Source organism: Salvelinus alpinus, chromosome 2 (assembly GCF_045679555.1).
Source record: "Salvelinus alpinus chromosome 2, SLU_Salpinus.1, whole genome shotgun sequence".
NCBI lineage: Eukaryota > Metazoa > Chordata > Actinopteri > Salmoniformes > Salmonidae > Salvelinus > Salvelinus alpinus.
Genome location: NC_092087.1, coordinates 42623205 through 42645244, shown reverse-complemented (window position 1 = coordinate 42645244; position 22040 = coordinate 42623205). Strand labels below are relative to the sequence as shown.

The following is a 22040-nucleotide window of genomic DNA, read 5'->3' as shown; positions in this document are numbered from 1 at the left end:
CTTTTTTGGTTACTGCATGATTCCATATGTGTTCATAGTTTTGATGTCTTCACTATTTCTACAATGTAGAAAATAGTCAAAATTAAGAAAAACCCTTGAATGAGTAGGTGTTCTAAAACTTTTGACCGGTAGTGTAGATCTTAACTTGTCTACATTTGAAAAGTTTACCAACAAATTTGTGCTTTCCATCAGGCCCATCGTTTTTTATCCGACATGTACTTTACTTGCATAAAACGGTTGGATGGAAATCTGTTTACTCACAGCTTTTATATAGTAATCAGGGAAATACATTCTGTAACAGAAAATACAAATGGTTCTAACATAATCCTTTTTGATGAAAGCTATAAAAACGCGTTTTCCGTCAGAGCTGGCCAGAAAAGTGACATGTGAACAATGGATCAATATCCCTGTGCATTTCATAAGATTTACACATAGCACTTCATTTCTCTGATATAGCCTACTGTATCTGTAGTGGTGAAGGAATGACACTGGGAGCAAGATTAGCCTTCAATTTTAAAATATAGCTTGAAGAGGTAGGCCTAAACATCATGTTTACTCATTTGACAACAAAAACATAGCTTCATTGTTTTGGGGGCTATGATAATAACGTCAGACTTTCTTTCAAGTGGATTGTTCCATCCTACAAATTCAAGCGGTTGATTTATTGTAACTTTCCTTTAATATCTTAATTAATATCTTGATTACTATGTTAATCATCCCTCATCTTATTACCACAAACTAAGCTTCTAAGCATGAGGATTGACTTCAAAGTCATTGTCTGCCAAATCCAATTTAACTTTTCAGTTTGACTCAACGTAGTCAAGATGGACAGTCATTGTACCAAATTATATTGAGAAATGGGCCTAGTTGCTTTGAATTAAATGGTATTAAAAATGTTGAGCTTGAATTGCAGTCATGTAATAGCCTAGTCGATGGCCTATAGTCTGGATTGAAGAAACTATTGAATGCCAGTTAGAATCCAACATATTTGTCAAACTCATGGAGCAAAACCCTTTGCATTCAATTCAAAATGAGATGTGAATGTTTTGTCAAAGAATGGTGCAATGAATGTGTTCTCCCATATGCCTTGTCCCAGGTCAGTGGCTTCAGGCCTCAACTCTCCTGCCAAAACCAACTCCATGGAGAAAAAGCTTCATATTAAAAGCAAAGAACTTCAAGAAACTCAAGACAAATGTCACAAGGTACTGTGCTGCTTATTTTTTTTCCCAGGAAATGGGCCACATGTAAATGATTATGAATGGTGGTCTATATCTATAGTCTCCAGCCACTATTGAACCTGAATGTAAACAAATCTTGACACTCTAACAGTATTCCCCTTCTCAGATGAGTTGTTTGCACACACTGGTTTTTAATTGATGATCTTATTGAAATATCTCATTGGAATCGGTGATAATTAGGAGGTTGTGGTGGAGTTATAATGTCCATACGTCAACGTAGCATATACATGGCATACTCTCTAGATGGAAATTGATTTGAGTGCTATAATAACCTATATAGTCAAAAATCTGCTTTTTAACCCAATTCATTGCTGTTAATAAATGATGTATTGATTACCAGATGGGGCAGGAGATCTCTCGTGGCATTTACCGTGACATGGGGCAAACTTTGAGCTCCTTTTGAGTGACTATCTCGTCTCATTTGACAAAATGTGTACATCTCTGAGAAATAAACATTTCTATATACAACTCTGAAAAATAAACCTTTGAGTCACGGTATATTAGCTAGCTTCGGTGTCCGTTGTGGCTTCCTTCCTAGATGGAGCAGGAGATCTCTAGGTTTCAGCGCAAGATGACTGACCTGGAGTCAGTTCTGCACCAAAAGGATGTGGAGCTCAAAGCCTCTGAGACCCAGAGGACCATCCTGGAGCAGGACCTGGCCACCTACATCACTGAGTGCAGCGTGAGTACCTAATGCTATGTGTCCATCCAAAACTATCCTTACGGTTACAGCCATTTTGCTAGAAAAGAAACGTGTTAACTCTGTGTTAAAATATCTAGTTGCATATCTACACATAGTTGAGTGCATGTTGGACTGTGGAGTGTCTCGTGCACCCGTTTCTACATTACAACCTTGTTAATGCGTCCCATATAGTTTAGTATATGCATGACTGATGATAATGCGGTGTCGTCATGCATTTCTCCATTTGATTAGAGTAGACCTACCGCATTATAGGGTGATATATTTGAATGCGTTGTGATTTATTTACTCTGTGTGTGTGTGTGTGTGTGTGTTATTTGTGCGTGTGTTTCCACAGAGCTTAAAGCGCAGCCTGGAGGCAGCCCGTGTGGAGGTGTCTCAGGAGGATGACAAGGCTCTGCAGCTGCTGCATGACATCAGAGAGCAGAGCAGCAAGCTGCAGGAGATCAAGGAGCAGGTAGAATCACACTTCAACTTTGACTTCACTTCATCAACCCCTTCCTTACCAGTGAACCGCATGCTTACTGAGTTTTCACCCAAAGGGCCGTACGTATCAAGCATGCGAGAGCAGGGCTCTACAGTGCAACCGTTTTACTTGCAAATGCGCCTAAAAATTTTGCTGTGCGAAATTTTATTTTATTTTAGAAGCAATGTTTAATATCTCAAATATTTTTCAGTGTGCGCCTACATCTTTCAACGTAGCTGCACATATGTTCCTTGTAAAAACAAGTCAGCATAGAGCCCTGCAGAGGATGAGTGTGATCAGGTCATGATGTGAATGGCCAAAACTGATCTTTGATACATACAGCACCAAACCTACTAACTAACCCTCTTCCTTTCTGTGTTTTATGCGTCACTGTCCCAAACTCAAGACATGTCCTCTAGAGGTTCTAGTAAAGGAAACACCATTTTGTAGACTTTCCCAAAATCTAGAACACATACAATTTTCTCCTATGTCTATGATCAGGACTCTTGCATTTTAGGGAAGTTAGGAACCAATATACACAGGCAGTTAGGAAAGCAAATGCTAGCTTTTTCAAACAGACATTTGCATCCTGTAGCACAAACTCCAAAAAGTTCTGGTACACAGTAAAGTCCATGGAGAATAAGAGCACCTCCCAGCTGCCCACTGCACTGAGGCTAGGAAACACTGTCACCACCGATACATCCACGATAATTGAGAATTTCAATAAGCATTTCTCTACGGCTGGCCATGCTTTCCGCCTGGCTAATCCTACCTCGATCAACAGCCCACCACCCCCCACAGCAACTTGCCCAAGCCTCCCCATTTCTCCTTCACCCAAATTCAGATAGCTGGGCTAGACAATCTGGACCCTCTCTTTCTAAGATTATCCGCCGCAATTGTTGCAACCCCTATTACTAGCCTGTTCAACCTCTCTTTCGTATCGTCTGAGATCCCCAAAGATTGGAAAGCTGCCGCAGTCATCCCCCTCTTCAAAGGGGGAGACACTCTAGACCCAAACTGTTAGACCTATATCTGTCCTACCCTGCCTTTCTAAGGTCTTCGAAAGCCAAGTTAACAAACAGATCACCGACCCTTTTGAATCCCACCGTACCTTCTCCGCTATGCAATCTGGTTCCCGAGCTGGTCATGGGTGCACCTCAGCCACGCTCAAGGTCCTAAACGATATCATAACCGCCATCGATAAAAGACAATACTGTGCAGCCGTGTTCATCGACCTGGCCAAGGCTTTCGACTCTGTCAATCACCACATTCTTATCGGCAGACTCAACAGCCTTGGTTTCTAAAATGACTGCCTCGCCTGGTTCACCAGCTACTTCTCAGACAGAGTTCAGCGTGTCAAATTGGAGGGGCTGTTGTCCGGGCCTCGGGCAGTCTCTATGGGTGTGCCACAGGATTCAATTCTCGGGCCGACTCTTTTCTCTGTATACATCATTGATGTCGCTCTTGCTGCTGGTGATTCTCTGATCCACCTCTACGCAGACGACACCATTCTGTATACTTCTGGCCCTTCTTTGGACACTGTGTTAACAAACCTCCAGACGAGCTTCAATGCCATACAACTCTCCTTCCGTGGCCTCCAACTGCTCTTAAATGCAAGTAAAACTAAATGCATGCTCTTCAACCGACCGCTGCCCGCCTGTCCAGCATCACTACTCTGGACGGTTCTGACTTAGAATATGTGGACAACTACAAACTCACACTAAGCATCTCCAATCCAAAATTAAATCTAAAATCGGCTTCCTATTTCGCAACAAAGCATCCTTCACTCATGCTGCCAAACATACCCTCGTAAAACTGACTCCTACCGATCCATAACTTCGGCGATGTCATTTACAAAATAGCCTCCAACACTCTACTCAGCAAACTGGATGCAGTCTATAACAGTGCCATCTGTTTTGTCACCAAAGCCCCATATACTACCCACCACTGCGACCTGTATGCTCTGGTTGGCTGGCCCTCGCTTCATATTCCTCACCAAACCCACTGTCTCCAGGTCATCTATAAGTCTTTGCTAGGTAAAGCCCCGCCTTATCTCAGCTCACTGGTCACCATAGCAGCACCCACCCGTAGCACGCGCTCAAGAAGGTATATTTCACTGGTCACCCCCAAAGCCAATTCCTCCTTTGGCCGCCTTTCCCTCCAGTTCTCTGCTGCCAATGACTGGAAAGAATTGCAAAAATCACTGAAGCTGTAGACTCATATCTCCCTCACTAACTTTAAGCATCAGCTGTCAGAGCAGCTCACAGATCATTGCACCTGTACATAGCCCATCTGTAAATAGCCCATCCGACTACCTCATCCCCATATTGTTATTTATTTTTTGTCTCCTTTGCACCCCAGTATCTGTACCTGCACATTCATCTTCTGCACATCTATCACTCCAGTGTTTAATTGCTATATTGTAATTACTTCGTCACTACGGCCTATTTATTGCCTTACCTCCATTATCCTACCTCATTTGCACACACTGTATAGATGTTTTCTATTTTGTTATTGACTGTACGTTTGTTTATTCCATGTGTAACTCTGTATTGTTGTTTGTGTCGCACTGCTTTGCTTTATCTTGGCCAGGTCGCAGTTGTAAATGAGAACTTGTTCTCAACTTGCCTACCTGTTTAAAAAAATCAAAAATCAAAATAAAAAATCCTGCAAGCACTGAATGGTCAGTGAGCACCTTAGTTCATTGTGTAGCCTGTGCCTAGCCAGTCCAGTGTTACTTTTCCACTCTTCCATCTCTCTCATATCTTCATTGTAAGGTCATCAGGACATCCATCATGCAGAATCCCTTTTCATATTAGCAATACATAATGCTTATCTTTTCATTTAAGCTTTCATTTAACTAGGCAAGTTATTTTAGAGCAAATTCTTATTTTACAATGATGGCCTACACCGGCCAAACCCTCCCCTAACCCAGACGATGCTGGGCCAATTGTGTGCTGCCCTATGGGACTCCCGTTCACAGCCGGTTGGGATATAGCCCGGGATCAAACCAGGGTCTGTAGTCACTCCTCTAGCAATGAAATGCAGTGCCTTAGACTGCTGCGTCACTCGGGAGCTGGATGTGCTCTTTAATACAGTATATATACTCTTTAATACAGTATATATGCTCTTTAACACAGTATATGTGCTCTTTAATACAGTATATATGCTCTTTAATACAGTATGTGTGCTCTTTAATACAGTATTATTGCACTCATCACTAACTGTACAGTATCATTGTCTTTATTACCTTATTCTGTGACCCTTCACGTAAATACTGGTCGACAAATGATGCTCATACACACACACTTTGGCATAGAGAGTATGGCTTTATTATGCGGTCCTTTGTAGTAGAGCTGGGAATTGCCATGGACTTTGCAATATTATCATGATACTTAGGTGCCGTTATGTATTGCGATTCTCACGATTTTATATGTTTTGGGATTCGATATTGTGGTTTTATTGCGATTCGATGTTCTGTACTTCTTGCTAACCATATGTCTGCTGCAGAGGGATGAGAGAGCATGAGAGAACACGTTTTGATCAGTCATGGAAATATAATCGCTGAAAACAAATTGACTCCGAGTTTTGGTAAAGGTACAGCCAACTAGCAAAAATAATATTGTGACATTGTCAAAACGATACGATATATCCTAATAAATAATATCCAGATATGCAACTGTATCGATTTATGTATTCCCCCCCCATCACTACTTCGTAGCTCAGTTGGTGGAGCATGGCGCTTGTAATGCCAGGGTAGTGGGTCCGATTCCCGGGACACCCATATGTAAAATGTTGCACGCATGACTGTAAGTCACTATGGATAAATGTGTCTGCTAAATGGCAAGTTATATTTATAACTCTGTGTCCCTTTAAACAAAGATACAAGGAGACACACACACACACACACACACAAAATCCTTTGTAGAAACTAGCCTAGCGTAGCTCTGCAGTCTCTAACTCTCTGGTTTGGTGTGAATCTCTGGGTGATTGTCTGTGGTCTAGGAGCCAGTGATTGGTCTAGGAGCCAGTGATTGGTCTAGGAGCCAGTGATTGATGCCCTCTAAGGCAGGCAGCAGTGTGAGAGAGTGTTCCACACCCACAGTAGGGATCAGCAGGCTTAGCAAGCCTCTCTTTGTCTGTGATTCATCCTCTCCACATGCTCATATACTATAGAGTGGCAGGTAAGAGGCTTTTAACCCCACCGTCTCAATGAGAGGCTCATTCTACTGCTGTTAGTACAACAAGCCAGCTCTAGTCGGATATTATCAACAATATTATTAGAAGCGGGTATGTGTGAATCATGAAGGGAAAAGACTAAAGAGGATTTTTATTTTAACGGTGTGGTGATTATACGGATGATGTTTTCCGTCCTGAAGAGTGGATGTCATTATAGTAATTATAAAACCTTTTAAAATCCTCCACGACAACTCCGCAGAAATGATGAGCCAGTCACATACACACATTCATGAGACTTTAATTCCCAGGGTCCCAGAATATGTTCATCCTGGCCTGCACACAGTGTAATGCTCTTGAACTACTCCTGACATTTTATTTCCCCTGTGCTCCAGGAGTATAATAATGCCTAGCTAGAGGAGACAGACACACACACCCTGAACCCTTGCCTCTCTCTGTGCACCCTGCCGTAGGAGTACCATGCCCAGCTGGAGGAGATGCAGGTCACCATCCGGCAGCTGGAGGAGGACTTGTCTGCCGCCAGGCGCCGTAGTGACCTGTACGAGTCAGAGCTCCGAGACTCCCGGAACACCAGCGAGGAGCTCAAGAGGAAGGCTGTGGACTACCAGCAGAGAATCCAGAAGGTGTGTGAATACTGAGTAGGACCTCCATGGAGGTGAATACAGGTGCAGTCTGAATGCTAACATGTCGGATCTCTGTCCCCAAGGCGAAGGAGCAGGGTAAAGCTGAGGTGGAGGAGCTCCTTTCCAAACTGGAGAAGGTATGCCCTCCTGTCCATGGGTGAACTGTATTGTGGATTACTCTTCAAAAATCTTTGGGTGTCGAATCGTCGTTTTGTATAGTCCCATAGAGAATGAAATGGATAATATTAATAATTGATGTATTGCCTTGCACTGATGCGTTTTTGCCTCAGCCTTCTGCAGAGATTAGGTCCCATTATTAATAGATCAATTTCACACATTGGCATTACAGTCAGCTAATCTTTCATACTGTTTTTCAGACCAATGCTGAACAGCAAGTGAAAATCCTGGAACTCCAAGACAAACTCTCCAAGGTATATTTTCTAAAGTACATAGTGCACACACACACACACAGGGGTCCTGGATGTCACCGTAGAATAGCTTAGTGAGCCCAAATGAATGGTTAGTCATCAGCTGTCACCACTGTGGTCCAATAGGTACATACAGTTGAAGTCGGAAGTTTACATACACTTAGGTTGGAGTCATTAAAACTCGTTTTTCAACCACTCCACAAACTTCTTGTTAACAAGCTATAGTTTTGGCAAGTCGGTTAGGATATCTACTTTGTAAACTTCTGTCCCACTGGGAATGTGATGAAAGAAATAAAAGCTGAAATAAATAATTCTCTCTACTATTATTCTGACATTTCACATTCTTAAAATGAAGTGGTGATCCTAACTGACCTAAGACAGGGAATGTTTACTAGGATTAAATGTCAGGATTTGTGAAAATCTGAGATTAAATGTATTTGGCTAAGGTGTATGTAAACTTCTGACTTCAACTGTAGCTTTGAATAGCTTCTGATGTAATCAGTCATTGACATTCACAGTTCACTGAAGTTGTGGGTACAAACGTTTCTTGGCTAAATGGCAGTGCCATTTATTTATATTGTGTCATGCCCTTGCTGCCTGTGTTCTTGGGAATAAAAAGGCATGAATCCTAATGGGCTTTGTCTCCACACAATGTTGAATTTGACCCTTGGCCCCCAGGCGGTGAAAGCCAGTACAGAAGCCACAGAGCTGCTGCAGAACATCCGGCAGGCTAAAGAACGTCTGGAGCAGGAGCTTGAGCGGCTGCGCGGCAAGGCCGACCCCAGCGACACCCTCCGACGACGTCTCAGAGAGACCGAGGTACGGTTGCTCATGTGTTGTGTTTATGTAAAAACATTATTTGTTTTGAATTGTAATGACTTATTGTGTTACATCCATGTACTGTATTTCAGTCACAGGAGGTTGGTGGCACCTTAATTGGGGAGGACGGGCTCGTGTTTATGGCTGGAGCGGAATTAGTGGAATGGTATCAAACACATGGTTTCTATGCGCTTGATGCCATTCCATTCACTGCATTCCAGGCGTTATTATGAGTCGTCCACCCCTCAGCAGCCTCCACTGATTTCAGTGTTGTTGACTGTCATGTGGGTATATTTAAGAACTTGTTGTGTGTCCTGCAGGAGGGCAGGAAGACCCTGGAGAACCAGGTGAAGCGTCTGGAGATGGTGGAGCGACGAGAGAACAAGCTGAAGGATGACATCCAGACTAAATCCCAGCAGATCCAGCAGATGGCTGATAAGATCCTGGTGAGAGCCAAGGGATAAGTCCCCTCTTAATACCCTGACCCCCCCCTCCACTCCTCTATCCCTCTCTATACTACCTTTATCCTAGAGCATAGATTAAAGCATTCACACACACACACACACATAGGGAATGTCCTGCTTACTGCCCCATGGCATGCACACACCCATTTCTATCACTTTGGATGTCCCGCCTGCTGCCACGAAGAAACCACGGCTCACACAGGCGACGTCTTTCCTGACGCGCACCGGCCCGGGCTGCATGCCAACATGAACGGCCACCGCTACCACCGTGTCATGGATAAACAGCTCTTCCAAGCAAGTGTCTCTGTCATGGACTGAGTGGCAGTGTGGATAGTGCTTTCATCCATATTTTGTTGTATGATTTTGTAGGTCTTTGTTGTTACCTTGCGTGATATATGTGTGTGTGTTTGTTTGTACAGGAGCTGGAGGAGAACTTGAGGGAGACCCAGTCAACAGCCCAGCGGATGGAGGCTCACCTGGTCCAGAAAGAGAGGCTCTATGAGGACAAAATTAAGGTAGAGAGGACTTTAAGTCAGCCTGCAAATCATGGTCTCGAGGATATCTTTCTGTATTGAAAAGTGTGGCCAAGTGAGCGTACTAGTGACTTGGCTTTCTTGGTCCCCCTGAACTAGGTGTACTGTTCGATTGGGCACACCATAGCAAAACAGTTTGCAACAGAAATAAATACATCTGTGTTCTTATTGGACATGGTCAGGTAGTACCTTCGCATTGCACTCAGTTTTATAACATTTTGAACACTGCCCAGGTTCTGGAGGCCCAGATGAAGGTGGACCTGGCAGACAAGGAGAGCCTGGAGTCCAAACGGGCCCAGCACGAGGAAGAGGCCCGGGAGAAGTGTAAACTCCTCAGTGAACAGAAAGCGGTAAGGCCAATTTTCATAAGGATTAATATAAATAATACAATGTGTTCGACTTCTTTCTCTCTGCCAGGCTCATCAGTTCTGTTCAAGCAGGGAAACTGTGCTAATAGACAAAAAATGAAACAAGGTGCAGCTGGAAAAGTTAACTAGCATATTTGCTTTGTACTTTTTAATTGACTGCGCTCTTTGATTGTAGCCTGTTCTTTACTATATTGCTGCGCAAAGCTGTGTAGATTCTCCATAGAGTACGTGCAGGGCAGTACAGTCCAACACTGTTTGCTTTTGTGAGGGGGGAAATCTCTCTGCGAATATCAATGTGATGACTGCAGCTAATAGAGGAGATGGGAAAATTGTATGACTCACATAGGCTACATGTTATAGAACAGCAGTGAGCCAATTAGACTCCCAATTATGGGGCCGTGTGGGCGAGAGCCTCCGAGACTTCTGCCACAGCTTTTGTTTGTTTGAGGACAGATTCTCTGACATGTTTATGGGCTAAGTTTTTGTTTTGTTTTGTTTGGCGCTCCACTCAATTTGTCGAAGGGAATGCTGTCAAGGCTGCGATTTAATTCGGAGTATTCCATTACATGGGGTCACTCTGCAAAGTCCCAGCTTAAGTCTGTAATCTAGTTAACGTGATAGACTTGAGTTATCTACCGCTAATAGGTTTTATCATCAGAGCCAGACGACATTTGACATTGACAGAAAGGGTTTTTGGTCTGAATGTAACATTAGCCTATGTATTAGTTTAGCATTTCAGTACAGGGCAAGTCCACGGTAACAGAGTGACACTGAGACTCCGATTTTTCACTTTAAAATGTATGTCAAACAAAAACCAATGATTGCCAAGTTAAACGAAGCATACAACTCTATACACAATGACTACCTCATCACGCCTTTACCGTCGAATTGCTCTACAGTAGCTACATTCAGGGCCATATATTTAATGATCTGGCTTTTATATTAATTAAGTCCCAGTCTGAATAAATGGCTCTGGCTACAAATTTCAACCACAAAAAAAATTGGCAGCTTCAGGTGTCTGTTTTCATGGGAATGATAAACAATCAACGTATATTTTTGTGTGTGATGTACAAATGCGGTCAAATATAATGGCACTCTTGCATTTTACATTAGAGTGCAATGGAGCAGAATTATCTGTATTTTTCTTTTTAAAACTGGTTGGATGCCTATTTTTACCAATAGGCACCTGCAGCTTACCACAGTTGAGAGAAATTACACAGTAAACAAGAATCATTGCTGTGCAAACATATACTCGTGTAAACACCCACCGTTTTCAATTACAACTTATTTTAGAAGAAAGGCTGCAAGGATGCTGATACATTTGACCACATCTGTAAGCTGTAATCGTGCTTATTAATAAATAGATAGAATCACATTGCATCCATGTCTCAATTATTCACACCCTGGCACAATTTTCACATTATGTTCCCTTAAATTGAAATGGAGGGGGGGGAGCCTTAAATGGGTTGTGATTTCATGGATCTAAGTCAGCCTGTTTGTGTTGCACTTCCTTTTTTCCAGACCATCAACGCCATGGACTCCAAGATGAAGAATCTGGAGCAGCGGATCACCGAGCTTTCTGAGGCCAACAAGTTAGCCGCTAACAGTAGCATCTACACTCAGAAAAACATGTGAGTACTAACAGTAGCATCTATACCCAGAGCAAAAACATGTCAGTACTAACAGTAGCATCTATACCCAGAACAAAAACATGTCAGTACTAACAGTAGCATCTATAACCAGAACAAAAACATGTCAGTACTAACAGTAGCATCTATACCCAGAGCAAAAACATGTCAGTACTAACAGTAGCATCTATACCCAGAACAAAAACATGTCAGTACTAACAGTAGCATCTATACCCAGAACAAAAACATGTCAGTACTAACAGTAGCATCTATACCCAGAACAAAAACATGTCAGTACTAACAGTAGCATCTATACCCAGAGCAAAAACATGTCAGTACTAACAGTAGCATCTATACCCAGAACAAAAACATGTCAGTACTAACAGTAGCATCTATACCCAGAACAAAAACATGTCAGTACTAACAGTAGCATCTATACCCAGAACAAAAACATGTCAGTACTAACAGTAGCATCTATACCCAGAACAAAAACATGTCAGTACTAACAGTAGCATCTATACCCAGAGCAAAAACATGTCAGTACTAACAGTAGCATCTATACCAGAACAAAAACATGTCAGTACTAACAGTAGCATCTATACCCAGAGCAAAAACATGTCAGTACTAACAGTAGCATCTATACCCAGAGCAAAAACATGGCAGTACTAACAGTAGCATCTATACCCAGAGCAAAAACATGGCAGTACTAACAGTAGTATCTATACCCAGAACAAAAACATGTCAGTACTAACAGTAGCATCTATACCCAGAGCAAAAAACATGTCAGTACTAACAGTAGTATCTATACCCAGAACAAAAACATGTCAGTACTAACAGTAGCATCTATACCCAGAGCAAAAACATGTCAGTACTAACAGTAGTATCTATACCCAGAACAAAAACATGTCAGTACTAACAGTAGCATCTATACCCAGAGCAAAAACATGTCAGTACTAACAGTAGCATCTATACCCAGAACAAAAACATGTCAGTACTAACAGTAGCATCTATACCCAGAACAAAAACATGTCAGTACTAACAGTAGCATCTATACCCAGAACAAAAACATGTCAGTACTAACAGTAGCATCTATACCCAGAGCAAAAACATGTCAGTACTAACAGTAGCATCTATACCCAGAGCAAAAACATGTCAGTACTAACAGTAGCATCTATACCCAGAACAAAAACATGTCAGTACTAACAGTAGCATCTATACCCAGAACAAAAACATGTCAGTACTAACAGTAGCATCTATACCAGAACAAAAACATGGCAGTACTAACAGTAGCATCTATACCCAGAGCAAAAAAACATGTCAGTGTGGTGGTCTTTAGAATAGCTTTATTTTCCCATGAGGGAACTTCTTATTTGGAGTGGTTCAAAAGACAACAAACATAGCAGGCCACGCAGTACACCTACTAGGCACAAATCGTAGTCTCACCAGACAGACATACCCGCCTGAGGACAAAGTTACACAAATAATAAACAGCTAGGACAGGGCTGATAAGAAGCCCAATATTTCATTATACAAATAAACATATTTATCATACCAATGATCCCAAACTCTGAGTGATGTTTCACATTTTTACTCAGCAAAGATGTACCAGCTGAATACATAGATTCAATACAGTGCAGTGTCCTTTAATACCCTTAGCTCTCACCCCCCCCCCCCTTCCACAAAGATGTACTTCAGTACTTTTCCATCACCCAGGATTCCTCTGTGCTCCTCCGTGCATATCACAGGCTTATCATTCAGGAGAAGCCTTGGGTTATTGGGAGTACACATTCCTGCAGTCAACTACACAATTACACTTCTCATACACAGAGATTTAACCTAACTCTCATTTATATATCTAAGGTTATATCAAAATGATATATTCATACTAAGAGAATATAATTATATAAAACAGTAACTTACAATCTATCAGGACAATACAACATTTTAAACCTTCATGTGCAATAGTGTAGGACTTCCCATGGTTAGCAATCTCAGGCTAGCAAAACCAAAGAGTTGGTGATCTTGTAGCAGTCTGATGGTCAGACTCGCCTCCTGCATTGCATTATGTTCACAGCAACATTTATGGAGATGAGCAGCGGCTATGGACAATCCATGCCCCTCAATCCACTACTGTCTCCTCCCCCGCCGACTTGTTGCCCCAGCTAGCCCCTCTCGACAGAGTAGCTAGCTAGGCTCTCTCTGCTAGTGGCAATTGCATCCTGCATGGATACCTGGGGATCAGACAAAATGCTAAACGGTCCTTTGGTTGTCACCTTTTATGTTGTTCATTAGTTGGTACTACCACTTCTATGCACTGCACATGCATTTTTACATATATTATATGCATAAAGTCAACAAAACAGACAGGAGACGGAACTGACACCAGCCATTACAGCACCAGAAAACCAAATTAAAAAAGACTCCACACCCAACTAAACGCCATCCCCCTCAGTTCTCTTTCAATCATATCATTCCCACCCCATCCCTTCAGAGAACCAAAGTTGCATACATAACCAGACAAGTTTACTGTTGTTACCCAAAGAATGCATTTTTTGGTTGAAACCTCAATGGTCTCCCTCTCTCTGTCTGACTGTGGTTGTGGCAGGAAAGCCCAGGAGGAGATGATCTCGGAGCTGAGGCAGCAGAAGTTCTACCTAGAGTCCCAGGCGGGGAAGCTGGAGGCCCAGAACGCCAAGCTGGAGGAGCACCTTGAGAAGATGAGTCAGCAGGAGCAAAGCAAGAGGAGCCGTCTGCTGGAGCTGGAGACCAGACTCCGAGAGGTCAGAGTTGAACTGAATTGAATAAAATGTATTGATCCCCAGAGGGGAATTTGGATAAATAGGGGAGAAGCCAGGGAAGAGAAGGGCCCCCTGTATTGTACACAGTAAGACTATGGGCTGGCTTCCCAGACACTGATTAAGCTGAGACTATGAAGCATATTTGTGCTTTTGAAATTGCTTTTGTTGTCTAGGGCAAAGCTTAATCAGTGTCTGGGAAACCAGCCCAAAAAGTGTTGACTTTGGCTGGCATTTACACAAGGCTACTTGCATGCAACTTCAGTTTCAAGTAATACAGTGCCTTCGGAAAATATTCAAACCCCTTTCCACATTTTGTTACGTTACAGCCTCGTTCTAAAATTCATTAAGTAGTATTTTTTCCCTCATCAATCTGCACACACCACCCCATTTATTTATTTATATTATTTTACCCATTTTTCTCCCCAATTTCGTGTATCCAATTGGTAGTTACAGTCCTGTTCCATCGCTGCAACTCCCTACGGACTCGGGAGAGGCGAAGGTCGAGAGACGTGCGTCCTCCGAAACACAACCCAGTCAAGCCGCACTGCTTCTTGACACAATGCCCGCTTAACCCGGAAGCCAGCCGCACCAATGTGTCGGAGGAAGCACCGTACACCTGGCGACCATGTCAGCGTGCATTGTGCCCGGCCTGCCACAGGAGTCGCTAGTGCGCGATGGGACGGGAACATCCCAGCCGCCCCATGGGTCTCCCGGTCACTGCCGGCTGCGACAGAGCCTGGACTCGAACCAGGTTCTCTAGTGTCACAGCTAGCACTGCGCATAAAACAGGTTTTTAGACATTTCTGCTAACTTATTAAAAATTAAACGCTGAAATAAGACATTTACATAAGTATTCAGACCCTTTACTCAGTACTTTGTTAAGCACCTTTGGCAGCAATTACAGCCTCGAGCTTTCTTGGGTATGACAGTACAAGCTTGGCACATCTGCAGATCCTCTTAAGCTCTGTCTCTCCAGAGATGTTAAATCGGGTTCAAGCCCGGGCTCTGGCTGAGCCACTCAAGGACATTCAAAGATTTGTCCTGTTGGAAGGTGAACCTTCGCCCCAGTCTGAGGTCCGGAGTGCTCTGGAGCAGGTTTTCATCAAGGTTTTCTGACTAGTCTCCCAGTCCCTGCCGCTGAAAAACATCCCCACAGCATGATGCTGCCACCACCATGCTTGGGATGGTGCCAGGTTTCCTCTAGACGTGACACTTGGCATTCAGGCCAAACAGTTCAATCTTGGTTTCATCAGACCAGAGAATCTTGTTTCTCATGGTCTGAGAGTCCTTTAGGTGCCTTTTTGCAAACTCCAAGCGGGCTGGCATGTGCCTTTTACTGAGGAGTGGCTTCCTTCTGGCCACTCTACCATAAAGGCCTGATTGGTGGAGTGCTGCAGAGATGGTTGTCCTTCTGGAAGGTTCTCCCATCTCCACAGAAGCACTCTTGAGCTCTGTCAGAGTGACCATCAGGTTCTTGGTCAACTCTGACCAAGGGTCAACTCTGACCCTGACCAAGGCCCTTCTCCCCCGATTGCTCAGTTTGGCCGGGCGGCCAGCTCTAGGAAGAGTCTTGGTGGTTCCAAACTTCTTCCATTTAAGAATGATGGAGGCCACTGTGTTCTTGGGGACCTTCAATGCTGCAGAAAGTTTTTGGTATCCTTCCCGAGATCTGTGCCTCGACACAATCCTGTCTCGGAGCTCCACGGACAATTCCTTCAACCTCATGGCTTGGTTTTTGCTCTGACATCCACTGTCAACTGTGGGACCTTTTTATATAGACAGGTGTGTGTCTTTCCCAATCATGTCCAATCAATTGAATTTACCAAAGGTGGACTCCAATCAAGTTGTAGAAACATCTCAATGATGATCAATGGAAACAAGATGCACCTGAGCTCAATTTCGAGTCTCATAGCAAAAGGGCTGAATACCTATGTAAATAAGGTATTTCTGTTTTTTATTTTTTATAAATCAGCAAAAATGTCTAAACCTGTTTTTGCTTTGTCATTATGGGGTATTGTGTGTAGATTGCTGAGGATTTTTATATTTTTTTATCCATTTTAGAATAAGGCTGTAACTTAACAAAATGTGGAAAAAGTACAGTATTTCACCTCAAGCAACTTTACTGTTCTAAAGAAACAATTCATGAAACAAGGTGCAGTAAATTTACCCACACCCTTGTATTATCCGATCAAATCCAAAGCAATGCCATGACCCTTCAACCTTTGGTGTTCTAGATGGGCCTGGAGCACGAAGAGCAGAAGCTGGAGATCAAGCGCCAGGTGACGGAGTTGACGTTGTCGCTGCAGGAGCGGGAGTCCCAGATCAGTGGGCTGCAGGCGGCACGCCACGCCCTGGAGAACCAGCTGCAGCAGGCCAAGACAGAGCTGGAGGACACCACCGCCGAGGCCGAGGAGGAGATCACCGCCCTCAGGGTGAGAGGAAAGGACGTTGGCAGTTCAACGAGACAAGTCAACCTGCACAGCTGAACACACACACACACAACCTGTCATGTAAATCACACCAGAGGTCAAGACTTTTGTTTTATTTTTTTCAGGCCCACAGAGATGAAATCCAACGCAAGTTTGACGCCCTGAGAGACAGTTGCTCAGTAAGTAAAATTTGTCGGAATTCCAATTTCAGTAAATGTCAGTATAGATTAGAATGTACGTTCTCGCAATGATTGAATTCCGTTCAGTCGTTGCTTTTGTTCCTCACCCCCACCACCACCAGGTGATCACAGATCTGGAGGAGCAGCTGACCCAGCTGAGCCAGGAGAACGCCGAGCTGAACAGACAGAACTTCTACCTGTCCAAGCAGCTGGACGAGGTCACGGACGAGACGGACGACCGCCTGCAGCTGGGACAGGACGTGGACCGCCTCCGCCGCGAGGTGGCCGACCGTGAGATGCACCTCAACAACCAGAAACAGGTGACGGACGTCTGCTCATCATTTGTTTCCTGTACCTTCCAGAATGTTTGTTAAATGTTTGTGATACGCTCCATGACTGCTTGGTCACTTAGAAATGTCCTTGTTTTTGAAAGAAAGGCACATTTTTTGTCCATTAAAATAACATCAAATTGATCAGAAATACAGTGTAGAGATTGTTAATGTTGTAAATGACTATTGTAGCTGGAAACAGCTGATTTATAATGGAATATTTACATAGGCGTACAGAGGCCCATTATCAGCACCCATCACTCCTGTGTGCCAATGGCACGTTGTGTTAGCTAATCCAAGTTTATGTGAAGAGGTGACTCCGGGATGCTGGCCTTCTAGGCAGGGTTGCAAAGAAAAAGCCATATCTCAGACTGGCCAATAAAAAGAAAAGATTAAGATGGGCAAAAGAACACGGACACTGGACAGAGGAACTGCCTAGAAGGCCAGCATCGCGGAGTCACCTCTTCACTGTTGACGTTGAGACTGGTGTTTTGCGGGTACTATTTAATGAAGCTGCCAGTTGAGGACTTGTGAGGCATCTGTTTCTCAAACTAGACACTCTAATGTACTTGTCCTCTTGCTCAGTTGTGCACCGGAGCCTCCCACTCCTCTTTCTATTCTGGTTAGAGCCAGTTTGTGCCTTTTTGTGAAGGGAGTTGTACACAGCGTTGTACGAGATCTTCAGTTTCTTGGCAATTTCTCACATGGAATAGCCTTCATTTCTCAGAACAAGAACAGACTGACAAGTTTCAGAAGAAAGTTCTTTGTTTCTGGCCATCAATTAGATTTAAAATGATAAACTTGGATTAGCTAACACAACATGCCGTTGGCACACAGGAGTGATGGTTGCTGATAATGGGCCTCTGCGCCTATGTAGATATTCCATTAAAAATCAGCCGTTTCCAGCTTCAATAGTCATTTACAACATTAACAATGTCTACACTGTATTTCTGATCAATTTGATGTTATTTTAATGGACAGAAAATTAGCTTTTCTTCAAAAACAAGGACATTTCTAAGTGACCCCAAATATTTGAACGGTAGTGTATATACACAGGCTCGGCATAGGAAGTGACTAGTGTATCAGCTCGTTATTGCAAACGAGAATGAGTTCTCTACTTCTCAGTGACTTACCTGGTTACATAAAGGCAAAATCAAACAAGTGACTGGTGTGCCTGTAGAACATTGAGACTCTGAAGACGACGTGCAGCATGCTGGAGGAGCAGGTTGTGGAGCTGGAGAGTCTGAATGATGAGCTGCTGGAGAAGGAGAGACAGTGGGAGGCCTGGAGGGGAGCCCTGGAAGACGAGAAGAACCAGGCCGAGAGGAGGACCCGAGACATGCAGCGCCTGATGGACAACGAGAAGCAGAATAGGTAGACACACCCACACGCACGCCAGATTATCATACACACGCCAAGCAAGTGTCATACATGCATGCGCACAGGCCTCATATATGCACACACGTGTCTTACACGCTTCATACATAAACACACACACAATACAGTACATACAAAGGTGCTCATGTCACATTTACATATGCAAATGCCTGCACACACAACCTGCATCACACACAAAACCTGCATCACACACACACTACAAACCTACTGCTACCCACACACAGCTGTGCGCACACAGGGAGTGTTAAGTTTCCATGTGTGTGTAGGTTGCGTGCGGACCAGCGCAGTACCGAGTCCCGCCAGGCAGTGGAGCTAGCGGTCAGGGAGCACACGGCGGAGATCGTGGCTCTGCAGCAAGCCCTGAAAGAACAGAGACTGAAGGCCGAGAGTCTCTCTGATACGGTGAGTCTCGTCTATAGCGTGACACTAGCGACGGCAGGTCCATGGGTTTGATTCTCGCTGGGGTCACATATGTAGAAAAACAATATGTACTCACTGTACCGAATCGCTTTGGATAAAAGTGTCTGCCAAATGGCATATATTATATTTTCCTACACAACCTTTGAACTTGTGGTTGTGTGTGTTGTCAGCTGAATGACCTGGAGAAGAAGCACGCCATGCTGGAGATGAACGCCCGCACCCTGCAGCAAAAACTGGAGACGGAGAGGGAGCTGAAGCAGAGGCTGATGGACGAGGTAGAGAGCACTCCGCAAACATTCACACAATATTGGATTTCATTTACCCAAAGTAAGTAAGCCTTGTCCGAGCCAGGACGGCCCATAGGGCAGGAGCCTGTCTCCTGTTTGTAGTGTGAGGCAGCTTAATGTACAAGTACACCCCTGGTCAGGACGCTAGTCCAATTTACACAAAAAGTTACAGAAAATAGGCTTTTAGATTGTCTTGGAATGATGTGTGTTTGTGTGGTGACCTCCCCACCACAGCAAGGCAAGCTACAGCAGCAGATGGACCTACAGAAGAGCCACATCTTTCGTCTGACACAAGGCCTGCAGGAGGCTCTGGACCAGACTGACCTGCTGAAGACTGAGAGGACCGACCTGGAGTACCAGCTGGAGAACATCCAGGTAACATTACACTCAGTCCCACTCAGACCATTTTGAACACTGCTGAGCCCAGCTGTTGTCAGCTGGCCTGGGTTGTATTCATTTGGCACCAAACAGACTGAAAAAGGAAGGTACTATGTGGTCTTGTCCAATAAGAAACGCTTATTTTCGTTTTTTGAAACGTCCGCCGTAGTTGCTGGAATGGCTCAGCTCTTACAGCTAATTCCATGTGAGACGTTCGCTGGTAGCCTGATGCATTTATATTGACATTGATTCTTTCTCCCGCCACAGGCTGTTTATTCTCATGAGAAAGTCAAGATGGAGGGCACCATTTCTCAGCAGACCAAGCTGATTGACTTCCTCCAGGCCAAAATGGATCAGCCCACCAAGAAAAAGAAGGTGAGAGAACTCCGCGATGACAGTGAATGGCGCAGTCTGCGTAGGGAGCAGATGGTTGTTGTTCTTCGACGGGGACACACAGGCTCAAACACACACACAATACGTCTTAATGTTACTGCATGTGAAATGAATGCCACACAAGTCCGGGGCTCCTTCTGAAACTCCAGGTCCCTCGAACTCGAGCTCCCTCTCTCTCCTGCCAGGGTATCTTCGGGCGGCGGCGTGATGAGCTGGCACCCAATGGGAACGGGGCTGGGGGTTCCGGGGCACAGGCCCAGCCAGCACTGCCCATGCAGTACAGTGACATGAAGGTGGCCCTGGAGAAGGAAAGGACACGCTGCTCAGACCTGGAGGACGCCCTGCAGAAGATGAGGATAGAGCTGAGATCACTAAGAGAAGAAGGTGGGTGGTGTCGCCAACAATCTTATTACAGGACATATGCCCATATTCATAAAGCCTCTGAAAGCAGGAGTGCTTATCTGGGATCAGGTCCTCCCTGTTCATGCAATAAGGGACGGGGAGGTGTGGTATATGGTCAATATACCACGGCTAAGGGCTGTTCTTATGCGCGACGCAGCGCGCAGTGCCTGGATATAGCCCTTAGCCGTGGTATATTGGCCGTACACCACAAACCCCCAGGGTTCCTTATTCCTATTATAAACTGGTTACCAATGTAGTTAGAGCAGTAAAAATAAATGTTTTGTCATACCTGTGGTATACAGTCTGATATACCACGGCTGTCAGCCAATCAGCATTCAGGGCTCGAACCACCCAGTTTATAATATGAATTATTATCGAAAAGGCCAAACTGATCCTAGGTCAGCACTCCTGTGAGTTGTTTGTGAATCCATGCCCTGATGATTGTCATAGTGTCTGGTTCAAATCCTTCTCACTGATCTGACATATTAGGGAGAGCAGTCCAGTGGAATGCTGACTTTATTCACCCTGTCTTCTTCAGGGAAGTGAGGACACATTTTTAGAAGTATTTCATCAGGGTGATTGTATATTAATGATGGAGACGATGTACAGGAAGCAATGTTTCTGGTGTGTCGAAGTGTGCCAGGTGTAGCCTAAAGCTTAACGTTTCCTCCCTCCCAGCGGCCCATTTTAAAGCCTCAGAGCACGCCCCGGCCACGCCAGCCTCCGCCCGCCAACAGATCCTCATGTCGGCTATCGTCAAGTCCCCCGAGCGCCAGCCCAACCCCAGCAGCCTCCTGGCACCCTCTAGCTCTGCGCGATGCAAGGATAGCTCCACGCCCGAAGGTAAGTCCCACAGCCCCTGCTCTCAGCCTGTGTGTGTCTCTCTCTTCTCTCTCGCCACTTTTAGAACTCTTCATTTTCTTTCTCTCTCATTCTGCTCACAGAGAAGCGAAGGGTAACTTTTGAAAGTAAGTGTATTCCCAGTTTGAAACTCTTGTGAAGAGGTAAGCATCTTCCATCTCATTGTGCTTGTTGTATTCATCAAGTAAAATGTTAGTTGTCACATGCGCCAAATACAACAAGTATTTAAACTGAAATACTTCCTTACGAGCCCTTTCCCAGCAATGCAGTTAAAAAGCAAGAACATTTACAAATAGATAACAATAAAATAGTAACACAATAAAAATAACATTAACGAGGCTATATATAGCCTATACACAAGGCGTACCAGTACCGAGTGTACTGGTGTACGAGGTAGTTGTGGTTGTTGATTGAGGTAATACTCTATGTACAGTTGAAGTCAGAAGTTTACATACACTTAGGTTGGAGTCATTAAAACTTGTTTTTCAACCACTCTACACATTTCTTGTTAACAAACTATAGTTTTGGCAAGTCGGTTAGGACATCAACTTTGTGCATGACACAAGTAATTTTTCCAACAATTGTTTACAGACAAATTATTTCACTTTAAATTCACTGTATCACAATTCCAGTGGGTCAGAAGTTTACATACACTAAGTTGACTGTGCCTTTAAACAGCTTGGAAATTCCAGAAAATGATGT

At 44.1% G+C, this 22040-nt stretch overlaps 1 protein-coding gene across 4 annotated transcripts in view; it reads left to right on the top strand.

Moving 5' to 3' along the window:
- LOC139562281 (citron rho-interacting kinase-like) overlaps positions 1–22040 on the top strand; it is a 52802-nt gene that overhangs the window by 15375 nt on the left and 15387 nt on the right. For 2 of the 4 annotated variants that reach the window (XM_071379848.1, XM_071379868.1), the window contains 23 exons: positions 1097–1202; positions 1777–1920; positions 2276–2395; positions 7054–7224; positions 7308–7361; positions 7602–7655; positions 8331–8471; positions 8792–8917; positions 9355–9450; positions 9702–9818; positions 11358–11467; positions 14070–14244; positions 16497–16694; positions 16817–16870; positions 16993–17190; positions 18380–18573; positions 18864–18999; positions 19188–19292; positions 19539–19679; positions 19950–20057; positions 20261–20459; positions 21156–21320; positions 21422–21445. In XM_071379848.1, the coding sequence (XP_071235949.1) occupies positions 1097–1202; positions 1777–1920; positions 2276–2395; positions 7054–7224; positions 7308–7361; positions 7602–7655; positions 8331–8471; positions 8792–8917; positions 9355–9450; positions 9702–9818; positions 11358–11467; positions 14070–14244; positions 16497–16694; positions 16817–16870; positions 16993–17190; positions 18380–18573; positions 18864–18999; positions 19188–19292; positions 19539–19679; positions 19950–20057; positions 20261–20459; positions 21156–21320; positions 21422–21445 (2936 nt within the window). The remainder of the gene's footprint in view (positions 1–1096; positions 1203–1776; positions 1921–2275; positions 2396–7053; positions 7225–7307; positions 7362–7601; positions 7656–8330; positions 8472–8791; positions 8918–9354; positions 9451–9701; positions 9819–11357; positions 11468–14069; positions 14245–16496; positions 16695–16816; positions 16871–16992; positions 17191–18379; positions 18574–18863; positions 19000–19187; positions 19293–19538; positions 19680–19949; positions 20058–20260; positions 20460–21155; positions 21321–21421; positions 21446–22040) is intronic. The other 2 variants (XM_071379875.1, XM_071379858.1) reach the window with 1 other exon arrangement.